We start from the raw sequence: 16,067 nt of genomic DNA on the forward strand, positions 1-16,067 counted from the left end.
TGATATCCATATAGCTGCTTTATCTTGGTGTTTTTAACCCCTAAAGCAGTGATTAGTCCTAGTGGTACTTAAATGCTTTAGCTACTTCTATATGGGGACATGCTTCTTTTAATAAATGAGGTACTCTTTTATATAAAATCACCACATAATTTGTTCTAAAACTAGATTTTTATGTAAATATTTTTAAGTTTATTTATTTTGAGAGAGAGAGAGGGTGCAAGCAGGGGAGAGGCAGAGAGAGAGGGAGACTCTCAAGCAGTCTGCACTGTCAGTGCAGAGCCCAGCACAGGGCTCTGATTCATGAAACTGTGGGATCATGACCTGAGCCGAAATCAAGAGTCGGACTCTCAACCAACTGAGTCACCCGGGCATGCTTTTTATGTAATTTTTCTTAGGTTTATTTATTTTGGTAGAGACAGAGACAGGGAGAGGGGCAGAGAGAGAGGGAAACAGAGAATCCCAAGCAGGCCCTGCACTGTCAGTGTGGAGCCCCATGCGGGGCTCGATCTCACGAATCTGTGAGATCAAGACCTGAGCTGAGATAACAGTCTGATGCTTAACCAACCGACTGAGCCACCCAGGTGCCCCATGTGATTTTTTAACAGGGAACTTTGGTGTTGGATCTAGAGTGCACTCTGGTATTTTCACCCTCCTCTTGATCCCTCCCAAAGTAAAAAGTAATAAAAATCATTAATGTAATGTAAAAAAATAATAAAAGTCATTAATAAGAATTGACCAGTGTATGGGATATTTACCTGTGCTTGAATGAGAACTATTTCTTCCATATGCAGTCTTATTTTCATACATTCTAAAGTAACAACTGGTGTGTGTGTGTGTGTGTGTGTGTGTGTGTGTGTGTGTGTGTGTGTGGTGGGTTTATTGTGTGGTTTTTATTGTTATTCAATTCTTAAATACTCCTCAAAATATTTACCTGTGTGATCTTTGTATTAACATTCAGAACACCTTTATACATCTCATTCGCCTCGTAACAGTTTTACAAATAAGATTGTTCTCAAAAGTGAACAAGTTAGAAGACTAATAATTTATATGACAGTTTACTGTTTTATCAAGGATAGAATTAGACCTTTGATCTTTTGACCTCAAATTCCATTCTCTTTCCATTATGTGGTGCTGGGAGAAAATTTGTTTTTGGTAAGTACTTGATCTACTTTTTAATAATGAGTTGATGTGATAGATTGTATCTCCTGTCCCTATCGCACTAATTGTACTTAAATGAGGGGAACTGAACAACGATAAACACCAGTAGGATTAAATTTCTTTCTAGGAGAATGGTTACCAGTCTTTGTTGAGCAGCGATGATCAACTCTTTATTTATGAGACAGCTGGAGTGCTGATTGTTAACAGTGAATATCCTGCCGAACGGAAACAAGCATTAATGAGAAATCTGTTGACCCCACTAATGGAGAAGTTTAAAATTCTGTTAGAAAAGTTGATGCTGGCACAAGATGAAGAAAGGCAGGCATCACTAGCAGACTGTCTCAACCATGCCGTTGGATTTGCCAGGTGAGTGTGATTGCAATTAAGATTGTAAAGTGAGTATGCACACACAGAACGTACATCAAGAACCATTTACTTGGATCTTTTAGCACTGGGTGCACACGCACACACACACAAAATAATTGGGCACACATATCCATGTTTTGAAAACTGGATTGTCCAGAAAATTATCTAAACCTTTCTTCTCTATATCCAATAAATTAGAAGATTTAACTGAAGAAGGGACTAGGTCACATAACATTTTGCATTTCTGGTTTGATAACTATCCAAATCCTTGATCATATGACTTCTTTGGTATAAATTGATTGTATATTTAGGGGGGTTAACTGAAGAGTTTATATACTAATGACATGTGGAGACATCTTGGATCAGTTTAGATACTTAAACCAACTTGAGCCACTCAGGCACCCCTGGATCAGTCTTGGTTCTTTAAAGATGAAGTCTTGAGGTTTCTTTTTAGCTCTTACATTGTGTCCTGAAGACCACCCCAACTGCCTTTTTTTTTCCTCTTTGCCCATATATTTTATTGGCAGACAATAACGTATGAAAGTTGGAGTGGTTGCTAATGGGAAATTGCTCTATAGGATACTTCAGTGTAAAAGCTAATGTAAGGATATATAACTTGAATTCTAAAGGCTGTTTTCTAAATTTAAGTCAGTAGTTTGCAGATTGTCTAATATAGCCCAGTCATAGTAAGTGTATTTTTTTTCTCTTTTCTGCTTGCTTTATCAGGATTTTAGTAAAACATTTAAGTAGATTTTCATTAGAGGGCTTGTATTAATGACCTGTCATTCGTTTAACCTGAGCCTATTCTGGAATGGTAGCTAGAAGCGATAGTATGCAAATAACTGTATTAGCCGAAGATGGAAGCAGTTGTGACATAGAAAATAGATAATTGGCAGGGCACCTGGGCAGTTCAGTCAGTTGAGTGTCCAGCTCTTGATTTCTGCTCAGGTCATGATCTCATGGTTTGTGAGTTCGAGCCCGCATTGGGCTCTGTGCTGACAGCGTAGAGCCTGCTTGGGATTCTCTCTCTTCCTCTCTCTCTGCCCTTCCCCTGCTTGCTTGCCTGCTCGCTTGCTCTCAAAATAAATGAATAAACTTAAAAAAAAAAAAAAAAAAGAATTGGCTTCTTAGTTCTGTCAATTATGTGATTTATTGTGTTTTGTTTTTTTTTAAAATAATATTTATTTTTGAGAGAGACACAGCATGAGTAGGGGAGGAGCAGAGAGAGAGGAAGACACAGAATCCAAAGCAGGGTCCAGGCTCTGAGCTGTCAGCACAGAGCCTGATGCAGGGCTCGAACCCACAAACTGCGAGATCATGCCCTGAGCTGAAGTTGACCCTCAACCGACTGAGCCACCTAGGCGCCCCAATTGTGCATTATTTTTAATTACTCCATAAAACTTCCAAAGAATAAAGCTAAAACTAGTTGCTTGATTTTGCTTATGTAGTCGAACCAGCAAAGCTTTCAGCAACAAGCAGACTGTGAAACAATGTGGCTGTTCCGAAGTTTATCTGGACTGTTTACAGACATTCTTGCCAGCACTCAGTTGCCCCTTACAAAAGGATATTCTCAGAAGTGGAGTTCGGACTTTCCTTCATCGAATGATTATTTGCCTAGAGGAAGAAGTTCTTCCATTCATCCCGTCTGCCTCAGAACACATGCTCAAAGATTGTGAAGCAAAAGACCTCCAGGAGTTCATTCCTCTTATCAACCAGATTACAGCCAAGTTTAAGGTACCACAGACCTTCAGAGCTCAGAGAATCACCTGACTTACAAATTAGACATATTTTGGCATTTGCCCCTTGGCTTATTTTTTCTTTAAATATAAGTCACTTGAGGGCATGGACCATAGGTCTTGTTGTCAACCCCTGTCTAGCACACTGCCTGACGCATAGGACATCCTTAATAAATGTTTTAGTAAAAACATTTTTCTGCTCTTTGCAAAAGAAAACTATTAGTCTGCTCTTTTAGAAGAGCAAATAAAAATGACTTTGAGTACTAACGGTCTAGGGGTAAATGAAAAGGATTGTAACTTGGGTACCCAAGCAGGAGTTTGAAATTAATTCAGTGTACTAAAGTCACTTTTATTGTACAAGGAGATTTAAGGCAAATATAAGCCGCATAATAAAATTTACTAACAGTGCTTTCTGTGTTCAAAATCTGTTCTAAGCCTTTTTTGTACATTCATTCAATCCTAACAGCCCTAGAGATAACTGTATTTTATATATGAGGAAATTGAGACAAAGATGTTAAGGAGTTTGCCAAAAAGCATGTAAAGCCTTGAAAGCCCAATCATATAAATTCTGCTAAAAATTTAGCAAAATAGAATTCGTTTCTTGAGAATTTAAATTTGAATATATTCCATGGCGATACTTGATGGTGAAATACGTCTGAGTCCCTATTATTTTAACCTGAATCTTGGGCTGTAGGCAATGAGCTAACAATTTTGAAGATTTCAATAATGCACATGTTCAATGTAGATTTTTGTTTTGACATTGGTATTTGCTAACAAAATTATGTAAATATATTAAATTCTGGATAAAGACTATGTAAAACATGTTTTTTCTGTTTCATATAAATTATCTTACTCATTTCTGAAGTAGTAATAGTTTTTTTTATCTTCAGATACAGGTATCTCCTTTTTTACAGCAAATGTTCATGCCTCTGCTTCATGCAATTTTTGAAGTGTTGCTCCGACCAGCAGAAGAAAATGACCAGTCTGCTGCTTTAGAGAAGCAAATGTTGCGAAGGAGTTACTTTGCTTTCCTGCAAACAGTCACAGGCAGCGGAATGAGCGAAGTCATAGCAAATCAAGGTGGGGTTGCTGATACTGTCTGCTCGAGGCCTTGTCACAGTTGTAGTTGCACGTCCGTAGGAGTAAGAGCTCATTGAAGTGAATACCAAACTTCTAAGGTGGTTGTATGTTCGCACCTGGGTTGACAGTTCATTATCATCAAGGTGAAAATCTATTTCATGCAGAGGACCTTAAAATTAATTTGTATTCAGTTCCCTTTTTCCTAGGGCAGTATTTTTTTTTAATATTTGTAGTTTTAATTATTTTTTTAAGTTTATTTATTTTGAGAGAGACAGACAGTATGAGCGGGGGAGGGCAGAGAGAGAAGGAAGAGAGAATCCAAAGCAGGCTCCACGCTGTCAGCACAGACCCCGACACGGGGCTCAAACCCCCAAAACAGCGAGATCATGACCTGAGCTGAAACTGAGAGTCAGATGCTTAACTGACTGAGCCACCCAGGAGCCCCCTAGGGCAGTTTTCTTTAATTGGTTCTTTAGTAGTATAAATAGCATGGTGGCAACTTACCAGCATTGACCTGACAATTGAGTGTCACTGGCCAGCTTGCCATCTTGAAATTAAAAATAAATGGGACTGTATGGATCAACATAGAGAATTTTGCTATATAAGAAATCTAGAGGTCAGCATAACAAGAGAGTAATTACTTTTTAATGTTTTATGCTTAAAATTTAGCCAAGTTAATAAAAATTGAGGGATCTTACCAATTCTGTAAATGCTTTTGTCTTGTTACGCTATATGAAGTGAAAGCTTCAGGTTGCTATTCTAGGTCTTTTAAAAATTAAACTCAAGTTTTTATTTTGCTTTAGGTGCAGAAAATGTAGAACGAGTTCTGGTTACTGTTATCCAAGGAGCAGTCGAATATCCAGATCCAATTGCCCAGAAAACGTGTTTTATCATCCTCTCCAAGTTGGTAGAACTCTGGGGTAAGATGATTAAAGCAAAACAAAACACTTCATTCCACAGCTTGTTTCCTAAGACTCTTAGAGATGAAATGGAACCCCAGCTATAACATGGACGAGAGCTGGGAGTTGATTTTCCCCTCATGATAATTAGTTGACTTTCTTTTTATGCAAGATGAACATTTGACTTTTCTTGACAGGAGGTAAAGATGGACCAGTGGGATTTGCTGATTTTGTTTATAAGCACATTGTCCCTGCATGTTTCCTAGCACCTTTAAAACAGACCTTTGACCTGGCAGATGCGCAAACAGTATTGGTAAGCACCTCGGAATCTTTGTTCACCTTGTGTACATCTCATGTATTCTAATTCACAGTTTAATGCCAGATTGACTCTATTAGTCTCATTGGCCCACCCCCACCTTTTTTTTAATTTCAAATTAGGATTCACTTTTAAAAGGTTGATCTCTTCGGGATCTTTTGTGGGTTCTTACTGAATCCTGATACTGAAGTTTAGAATATAAAATCCAGCTCCTTCAACTTTAACAGTCCTTTTGCAAGGACTGTGAAAGGATACATTATATAAACATTCTTTAAAGCTTGGTTAAGTTATACTTTTCCACTGCTTTCATTCTAAACCTTGCTCTTAATGGTATTTTCCTAACCATTAAAAGTAACTTTCTCTTGCTTAAGTAATAGTTTCCCTAGCTCTTACTTTCAAAATACTTAATTTCAAGCAGTGCCCTTTAACCATTTCCCCAAAACCTAGTAAAAGCTAGTTTTTGTCATTTGATTTACTGCATTAAGACAGCATTTTTGTATTTTTTCCCTTTTTATCTCCAACCCACTTACTCCACATGCTGGTCACCTTCCTTCCTCTGTCTCTTGTTTGGAAGTAATTGTTAATGAGCAGTGGCCAGGGAAATAAAAAGACAAGTGGGATCACTAACCAAAAATTGACTGTATTAAAATTCTCAACCTTGTTGTTCATAGGCTTTGTCTGAATGTGCGGTGACATTGAAAACAATTCATCTCAAACGGGTAAGCTTTGTACTCCATGCCCCTTCATTTTCATCTTACACATAGATTTGTTAACATTTTGGGTTTTTTTTTTTTTTTTTTTTTTTTTTTTTTTTTTTTAAGAAAAGCACAAGTGGGAGAGGGGCAGGGGAGAGAGAGAGAATCTCAAGCAGGCCCCACGCTTAGTGCTGAGCCCAACCCAACATAGGGCTTGATTCCACAATGCTGGCATCATGACCTGAGCCTAAATCAAGAGTTGGACACGAGCCCCCCAGGCACTCCGCCAAGCACTATTCAAAAGCTTTATATTTCTTAACTCATCCACTCCTCACAATAACTTCCATTTTTCATATGGGAAAACTGAGGCTCAGAGAGGTTAAGTAACCTCAAGTTACTAGAAATTTGCCAGAGTCAGACTTAAACCAAAGCAGTCTGACTCCAGACTCTCTGTTCTTAATCACAATGCCATATTGTGTTTGAAGTATACATGTGTTGTTCTAATTCATTTTTATGCATTATTTTAATATCAAGGAAGAAAATAATTGAGTTCTAATTATCTTAATTTTTAGGGCCCAGAATGTGTTCAGTATCTTCAACAAGAATACCTGCCTTCCTTGCAAGTAGCTCCAGAGATAATTCAGGTAAGAGTTGTCCCAGCAGATTCCTTTTAATTTAATTAAAGAAATATGACTGTGTAGTTCAATTTATATTTGGATTCAAGAAAGTCAAGCTGCATTCAACTTGATGTTTTACTGTATACAGGATAGTAAGAGTTGAAACTTCGGGGGTATGTGAAACTGAATGGGAAAAAATTGTATTTTTATTTTCACTAAACTTTAACCAGAAATTTAATTTCCTACCATGGTGTAGGTGACAAATCATAATACCATTCCCATTGCCTGTGACTTTGTCCCCGGTAGAAATCACAGATGTTTTCGTTTCACATTAGTTGTTCCAGGAATCTCAAAATACTGTGTACGCTCCAAGATTTTGAAATTTTAAGTTAAGATAACACCCCTAGACCTTGTTGTCTCAGTCAGCATCTCTTACTGTTCCACCACATATCAAAAATATTTTTGATAACCAGAAGTCATTATAATTAGTTTCCTTTCTAATCCCATGTGTTATAAATGTATATATTTTTAAAATTTTTTTGGGGCGCCTGGGTGGCGCAGTCGGTTAAGCGTCCGACTTCAGCCAGGTCACGATCTCGCGGTCCGTGAGTTCGAGCCCCGCGTCAGGCTCTGGGCTGATGGCTCAGAGCCTGGAACCTGTTTCCGATTCTGTGTCTCCCTCTCTCTCTGCCCCTCACCCGTTCATGCTCTGTCTCTCTCTGTCCCAAAAATAAATAAACGTTGAAAAAAAAAAAATTAAAAAAAAAAAATTTTTTTTAATGTTTATTTTTGAGAGAGAGAGAGGCAGAACGTGAGCAGGGGAGGGGCAGAGAGAGGGAGACACAGAATCTGAAGCAGGCTGCAGGCTCTGAGCTGTCAGCACAGAGCCCGATGTGGAGTTTGAACTCACAGACCGTGAGATCATGACCTGAGCTGAAGTCAGACGCTTAACCAACTGAGACACCCAGTATTTTAAAAAACATTCTAGGGGTGCCTGGATGGCTCAGTCGGCTAAGTGTCCGACTCTTGATTTTAACCCAGGTCATGATCTCCTGGTTCCTGGGTTCGAGTCCCACATCGGGCTCCATGCTGACAGTGTGGAGCCTGCTTGAGATTCTCTCTCTGCCCTTCACCCCCGCTCAAAATGAATTAAAAACAAAAACACAATGCTTTAAAAAAAAAAAAAAAAAAACTAAAAGTCCAGTGGGCTCCCCAGACTGCCAAAGGGCACCCTAGCACACAAACCTGTTCTGAAGATTTGTGCTGGGTGGTTCATTTTACATGTGCCAAGCTTATCAATGCTTAATTTTTTAAATCTGAAACTGTATTTTGAAGTAAGTATCTGGAATGCAGTCTTACATTTTTATATATTACAAAGTAATTTTTATAATGGTATTCAGTTATTTTCTTGGCATGTAGTTACCCCAACTTACCTAGTAGCACATAGATCTAATTGAGGTATCAGAGTTTTGATTACAACTAGAGTTAGACTCTCTTGAAGGGATTCTAAGAATTGTTCCTTCAGCAACAGTGTTTTTTAAAAGTTTTAGGGGCACTTGGGTGGCTCAGTTGGTTGAGTGTCCGACTTCGGCTCAGGTCATGATCTTGAGGTCCGTGAGTTCGAGCCCCGCATCGGGCTCTGTGCAGACAGTTCAGAGCCTGGAGCCTGCTTTGGAATCTGTGTCTCCCTCTCTCTCTGACTGTCCCCCATTCATGTTCTGTCTCTCTCTCTCTCTCTCAAAAATAAATAAACATTTAAAAAAAAATTTTTTTAAAGTTTTTATCATGCTATTTTATGAAAGGCATTGAAAAAATTGAATGAAAAATAGGATAGATCTCACATAAGAGTAATCATTGATGAATTTATGGTCTCATTTCATAACATGCTATCTTTAACTTTAGAGGTATTAATGAATTTTCTTAGCTATAACTTGTTATATAAGTATAAGGTAATGTTTTAATGAAAGCAGTGACCTTCTTGCACATCAAAAATAGAAATATACCAGGTTAAGTAAAAGAAAACTATATTTTTGTCTAATAATTTGATCATAGAAGATAAGCATCCCCAGTTTTCCTTTTTTTTCATATGTCTCATGACAACACTTTTTCAGAATTCTGTTAGAGCGCCTTAACTCTTTTTCTTTTGGTCTAGCTCTGCTCAGTTACTGCTCTTACTGGGTGAGAACAGCCACAGCAATACGGTTTTTGTCCCACTCTCCCTTCTCAGGCGTGAGTCAATCTTGTGGAAGAACCATGTTCTCAAAAGTGAAAGCAGTCTCTGAAAAGTATCACATTTGAAATGCCATAGAACCTTTTTTGCTGAGGACCTGTTAAGTTATCTGACTACTGTAGATTTGAAGCACCTTATGACAGATGACTAGATGAGTAAAATGTGGTATTTACATACAATTGAATACTATTCAGTCGTAAAGGAAGGAAATCCTGTCACATGCTACAATCTTGAGCGAGCCTTGAGAACATTCTGCTAAACGAAATAAGCCAGTCACAAAAAGATAAATACTGCATAATTTCACTTATATGAAGTACCTAAAGTAGTCCAACTCTCAGACACAGAAAGTAGAATGGTGGTGGCCAGGGGCTTGGTAGGGAAAGAAAGGGAGAGTTGATGTCCAGTGAGTATAGAATTTCAATTCTGCAAGATGGAAAGTTCCAGAGATCTGCTGCACAACAGCGTGCAGAGGGTTAATGCTAATGTTTAGCATTATGGTGGTTAAGATGCTCAGTTATATGGATTTTTTTAATCACAGTTTACAAAAGAAAACTGTGGATTTGATTTACAGTGAATTTAATACAACTACATTCATTCTCTCTCTCTCTCTCTCCCCTCCCATCTGGGCCCCCCAGGAGTTTTGTCAAGCGCTTCAGCAGCCTGATGCTAAAGTTTTTAAAAATTACTTAAAGGTAGGTATTTGGAAAACTTACACATATTCATATCATTAGGTAATATTTTAGAGCTGAGAGAGAATACATATTACAGGATACTGTGTCATACTGTAGTCTTACCAGTTATTACTTGTTTGGGGATCTCTTTGTTCTGAAACCGACTTCCAAGAATTTGTGGTTTTGGATGTTAATACTTCAGAGTTTTCTATAAAGTCCCTTTCAACTAAGCTCTTAGAAAAGATCATAAAAGGGGCGCCTGGGTGGCGCAGTCGGTTAAGCGTCTGACTTCAGCCAGGTCACGATCTCGCACACCGTGAGTTCGAGCCCCGCGTCAGGCTCTGGGCTGATGGCTCAGAGCTTGGAGCCTGTTTCCGATTCTGTGTCTCCCTCTCTCTCTGCCCCTCCCCCGTTCATGCTCTGTCTCTCTCTGTCCCAAAAATAAATAAACATTGAAAAAAAAAAATTTTTTTTTTAAATAAAAAAAAAAAGAAAAGATCATAAAAAGTGAGGTAAGCACACTGTGTATATGCTTAAACGCACTATGAAAATGCCAGTTTCCTTTTATAGTGTGTGATGTAATTAGATAGGAGCTACAGGATTGGGACAAGTCATGTTTAAGAACATGTGCCCCCAGGGTGCCTGGGTGGCCCAGTGGGTTAGTGTCCAACTCCTGACTTCAGTTCAGGTCATGATCTCACATTTCATGAGTTCGAATCCCGCATTGGGCTCTGCGCTGATAGCATGGAGCCTGCTTGGGATGCGCACTCTCTGTCTCTCTCTCGTTCTCTCTCTCTCTCTCTCTCTCTCAAAATAAATATATTATAAAAAAAAAAAAAAAAGGAACGTGTGACCCTATTGAAATGAAAGAAAGGAACTAAAAATATAAAAACAGAAGTAAGAATTACTTGGTGTATCTTATTTTGAAACTTCTGAGTTGTAGAACGAACAGAACAAACTCTCTGATTTGGCAGTCAAGGCTCTTTTTACGTAAAATTCATAAAATGAGTGAATTTTTTAAAAAACTCGCCAAGTTGGCAAGAAGTACCAAATGCTTATTTGGCATTCATATTGACAGTTTAAATTTGTAAGGCAGAACTGTCTTGCTGTCACCCAGGTAGTCATTCAGTACTGCATCATGACTTTTCACGTAACAGGTACTGTGCTAACTGCTGCAGATATCTGTATGAGTGACTTCTCTTGACTATAAAGAGCTTGTGCTCTGGAAATAAAATTCCAGTGTGACAGGATGAAGACGTGTTCTTTATTTTTATTACCTTCATTCAAAAAATTGGAGGGCAGAACACTATGCTAAATATGTTAGTAGCAAGTGACTTAATGAATGGCTACCAGGTTTTTTTTGTCCGAGGCATTCAGTAAAATTCCTAAGTCAGGGCCTTTGCTGAGGAAGTAAAGTGTGTCATGCTTGGGCTCCGGTTATAGCATCTTCCCTTGCCAGTTTTTTCCCTAGTAGTGGTCTGTCAGCTTAAACTGACGAGAGTTTTGTGAGAAGATGATCGGGAGCTACTGGTTATCATTGGGAACCCTCCCCACTCCCATGTCCCTGTAAAAGCAAAGTGCCTGTAGAGGTAATCTCTGTTAAATAACTGATCAAACTGGATAAAAGGACTAAAACAAATTGTAACTGGCTATTAAAGGTATCTGTAAGCAGATGCAGGTACAGTGGCAGGCTTGTGCTCCAACAGTACTAATTCATGCAGCTGCATTTATACAAAGTCTGCCCCCAAGCCCAACATCTCTTCAGTGCTAGCATTATCTCTGGGAGAGCACTATTCTTGTTGGGAAAAGTGGATTCCTTCTTGTGTGCCTACTCTCTTTAGGTGTGATTGATCCTCATATCTTATAGATTCTCTCCTCACTCTCACTTTGTCTCCCCTGCTGCTACTCCAGTATGTGTTTGTTACCTCACACTGATCTCCCTTCCCTTGTAGCCAGGCCTGTTTGAAACACTGAATAGTCCTCTGAAATCCATTCCCCTCATTCTTCATAAACCATATAGTTGACTACAAAACAAGTTCATGTTTCTTAGTTTGACATTCAGGCTTTTTGTTTTTTTATTTTGTTTTCTTATATTCTGATCTGACTGTCTTTCTAGTTTCTCTTGCAGGAGTGGTCTTTGCTGTTCTTCAACAGTTCTGCCTTATTAGCAACCCTCCTCATTTATGAATTCTACCCATTTTCTTAGGCTTACCTCAAGCATGGCCTCTTCGTAAGGCTCTGTTTTGCTCATATACCAATCCTTCTCTTCACTTAGTCAATAGATTTGTTCAATGAATGCCCAATCTGGTAGGTGCTAAGGATGCAGTGATGACTACAGTCCTTATCCTTAGTGAGTTTGCTGCCTATTTAGTATGTCTAGTGCTCACTTAGCACGTACCTGACTGTGGAATATGGAAGGTAGTATGTACTATTGGGCCGGTCCCCAAAGCAGCCTCTAGCCTATTCATTCATTGTCTCCAGTGGTGAATTGCAAGTATTGTTTTATAATCCAATGAATAATAAATTCCTTAAGGGATAACAGCTGTTATCTTTAGCTCTGATGTGTTTATTTCTTCCTAAGAATTTTATTTCCCAGCCTTGCCTTTGACAGTGTGCCAGTCAACAAACGGTGTCCGAGCATGTTTTCTTCCGCACACTTGATTCTCCTAGCCTTAGAGTTCATACCATAGTTTGACTAATTTCCCGGCCAACATCAACATAAGTTACCACTAGATTTGGTCAAATTGTCCAGAAAAAAAGTTCTTGTACCATGTGTGGATTTATGAAGCATGTAAAATGTTCTGAGTATTGACTGTATTTCGTAAAAGAGTGACTAGCCTTACTGACTTGGAGCCATTCTTCACGTGATACCTTCTGACACCTGTGCTAATTGTACTGATACTTTATTTCCAGGTATTCTTCCAGAGAGCAAAGCCCTAAGGACTGGATCTCCCTGTGCCTACTTTATGATCAAGAATTCCAGTTAATAATTTATAAAGAAGCAGTTTTTGTGTGCCATTCACACTGGTCTTTTTAACATTGCTTTAAGCTTATTGCAGTATATGTATTGGAACTTTTCCTGTAAAATGGGTGTAATTTTCTCTGAATACAGGTATGTGACAACAAGAGAAGTTGCTTGCATGCCAGTTCAAATTGTTCTATATAAAAATGCTGTTAAAAGATACAGCACGGTTATCTTAGTACCCCCCCCTTTTTTTTTTTTACTGGAAATGTTAAATCCTTTATAAAGACCACATAGCAGGAAAACAGTGTGCTTTTTTTCAATTGCTAAATATGTTTGAACATGTTAATTTCCTTTTATGTGTGCAGACTCCAAATATGGGGAGAATACAACAAATCAAAACTAATTTTTTGTAGATAGCCATTACATTTCTTTAAACTGTTTCGATGCCAATGTGTGTTCTACAAAAGAGAATGGTTTCATAAATTAACTGATTTAAGAGTAGGTGTCAGTGTTACACACTTTTTATAAAAAAAATAAATTTTACGTAGTGAAATCTACCATGTCTTTTTTGGAATTATTATAAATAGTCTTATTTTCTTATCTCTCCCTGATTTCCCATTTAAAGATTGGACATTTAGGCTTATGGATGATTTATGCTCTCAAAACGTTATATGCAACATAGTTCTGTTGGACTCTTTTTTTTTTGTTTTTATATTCCTTATTTTGAGAGAGGGAAAACGAGTTTAGGAGGGGCAGAGAGAGAAGGAGAGAGAGAATCCCAAGCAGGCCCTTCATGGTCAACATGGGAGTCCATTGTGGGGCTTGAACTCACAAACCCTGAGCTGAAATCAAGAGTTGGTTACTTAACTGACGGAGCCACCCAGGTGCCTCTGTTAGACTTTTTTTTAAGATGCTAGAAAAAGCATGTTTCAATCTGTTGATAGAATTTAAAATCCAATTTCCCCCTCCTTTATTGGATTTACTTAGGACACTATACCTATGTGTTAATGAGGCTTACGAGTAGCTGCCCATTCAGTTACTAAAAGTACTTACCGCTGTTTTTATTCATGGCTATGCAAGGAAGCAAGAGGAAAAGTATCAGTAGTAAGTAGTATTGGAAAACTAAGAAAGGAGGGACAAATTGAACAGTAGAATTAAATTGCTGCAGTCATATAAGTTTAAATTCTAAAAGCCTAAGGAAGATTTTAGGGGATTGTTGGTTTCGTTTTTCTTTTCAAACTTGGGCCCATGTGGTTCCCCTATGGGTTTCACGATGGGGCTCCCTTAAACTATTCTGAATGATATACGTAAATCTTTTTCTAGGGTTAATTCCATAAGTGATTTTAAACATTTTCCTTCATCATAGGACAAAGGTACTAAAGTAAATTAACAGTTGTCAGAATAGATCAGTGAAATGTATATTTCAATAAAAATATCTTCAAAAGTAGATAAGTGAGGGGCACCTGGCTGGCTTAGTCATATAGAGCATATGACTCTTGATCTCATGGTCATGAGTTCAAACCCCATGTTGGGTATAGAGATTACTTAAAAAAAACAAACAAACAAAAAAAAAACCAAGTTAAAAAGTGAAAGCTTGAGTGTTTCATTGATAAGTTTTCCTATACGGTGGGAAAGACCATTGGCATCTGTTATCGGAGCACTAATTTTTCAAAGGACTAACAAGTCACATAGTGTAGTGGTTAAGAGTTAAGACAGGTTCCAGATCCAGAGTAAGTAGGTTCAGGTAACAGTTCTGCCAGTCACTGGTTTTTAGAAGTTTAAGCAAGTTAAATTTCTCCCTACCCCAGTTTTTGCATCTGTGAAAGTGTGAAATGAGCTTACAGTACCTGCTCATGAAGGCTTCATGCTAGCTATGGCCACTGTACTATTAGTTCCGTATATGTGAAGGTGACACCTCTTTTTCCCCTGTCTCTTTAAAGCCCTTCAAAAGATTCACGTGTGTTCAGAGCCAAGCAAAATCAAGACATGGAAATTAAGAGTCTGCAACAGAAGTTAAACTTCATGTTCTATAATCATGTATAATAATTCCCATTTTTTCCCTGAAGTTATCCAGAGCACTTTATTTAGGGACTACCAGAGCAATTAGGCACCTCTGCTTCATCATGAATTACCTTATTTGTAGTTTCCAAAAACAAGCACCCAAATAATTGTCACAAGAGTGAATCTCACCTCTTAACAGATGGGGTCATTGAGCCAAAAGACAGATTTGTGTGACTTGACTACAGAACCACAAGGATTTTAAGACACCTGGTCTAGTTCTGTGCCTAACAGTTTATTTAAAGTCTTAAATTTAGTTAACCATAAGCTAGCTCACTTAATACTGTTGTATATCAATATGCATCACTTATGTGGTAAATATGTGAATCAAGGCCTTTGGCTCAGCTAATCACATTTTCTCCCATAAAACTTTTGAGCTGTGGGTTTTACTGTTGTAAGGAACCTGAACAGATCCCCTTCTTGTCATTAGATACAAGAGAATTGAAATTGGTTGTAATTGTAAGCAGTAAACATTTGTTGGAATGGTTCCATGACTTAAGCATTGTTTAAAAGTCTAATAAAGTAATTTCCTTTGTAATAACGCATTACTGTGGGCTTTTGTTATCTCCATTGTGCAAAGGACACAACTGACTTGGAAAAACATACTTAGAGTCAGTATTTGGTGGGGAGCGTTGAGACTGCGACCCCAGATCTGTTCCACTCAAAAGACCCTGCTCTTAACCACTCTGCCTTGGTTTCCTAGTTCATTCCCGGTTGCCGTAGTTCTCATCCGGGAAGAATCCTTTTTCTTCCCCTCTCTCAGAAGTTTAGCCCTGGATCATCAGGAGTCTCTGTGGCCTCTCCATCTGTTGAGAAAGGCTGCGATGCAGTCAGCTGGCAGAGGGGATCACTCTTTAGGGAACAGCTGCTTCAGATCTTGGAGGCACGAATATTCACGACCCGATTTTAACCGAGTTCTCCAATACTGCCAATTTCCAAAATATATCGCCATTTTCCAAAATACCGCTTAAAGAGAGAATGAAGACATTGCGGACTCCCTCACCCCACAACGCCAAATATATAAGAAGTGAGCTCATTTACACTAAGAATTACGTCCGGATTATTCTGAGGCGATCACGGGGCTCCACGGCGGCCTACGGTCTTTAAAGCGGCTCCAGATCGATCCCTCCAGACGATGACATTCCCCAGTGACAGCCTCTCTCGTATCCAGCAGTCTGCACACCTGTGACTCTTTGAGTGTTTGCGATCAGGAGTTCGCTGTTTGTCTTCCCTACTACCACCGCACGCCGCACTCTGCCGTTGGCTCTCGAGAACT

General features: G+C 38.7%; 1 protein-coding gene across 6 annotated transcripts in view; it reads left to right on the top strand.

Moving 5' to 3' along the window:
• Positions 1 to 15,336, top strand: part of XPOT (exportin for tRNA) — a 165,537-nt gene extending 150,201 nt beyond the window's left edge. For 5 of the 6 annotated variants that reach the window (XM_045464979.1, XM_045464980.1, XM_045464978.1 and 2 more), the window contains 9 exons: positions 1,286 to 1,524; positions 2,973 to 3,258; positions 4,151 to 4,340; positions 5,144 to 5,260; positions 5,437 to 5,552; positions 6,227 to 6,274; positions 6,823 to 6,894; positions 9,733 to 9,789; positions 12,682 to 13,290. In XM_045464979.1, coding sequence (XP_045320935.1) covers positions 1,286 to 1,524; positions 2,973 to 3,258; positions 4,151 to 4,340; positions 5,144 to 5,260; positions 5,437 to 5,552; positions 6,227 to 6,274; positions 6,823 to 6,894; positions 9,733 to 9,789; positions 12,682 to 12,708 — 1,152 coding nt within the window. In that variant the 3' untranslated portion in view covers positions 12,709 to 13,290. Of the gene's footprint in view, positions 1 to 1,285; positions 1,525 to 2,972; positions 3,259 to 4,150; positions 4,341 to 5,143; positions 5,261 to 5,436; positions 5,553 to 6,226; positions 6,275 to 6,822; positions 6,895 to 9,732; positions 9,790 to 12,681 lie in introns of all 6 variants that reach the window. The other variant, XM_045464983.1, reaches the window with a different exon arrangement.
• Positions 15,337 to 16,067: the final 731 nt, after the last annotated feature.

The sequence above is a fragment of the Leopardus geoffroyi genome, chromosome B4, assembly GCF_018350155.1.
Source record: "Leopardus geoffroyi isolate Oge1 chromosome B4, O.geoffroyi_Oge1_pat1.0, whole genome shotgun sequence".
Lineage (NCBI taxonomy): Eukaryota > Metazoa > Chordata > Mammalia > Carnivora > Felidae > Leopardus > Leopardus geoffroyi.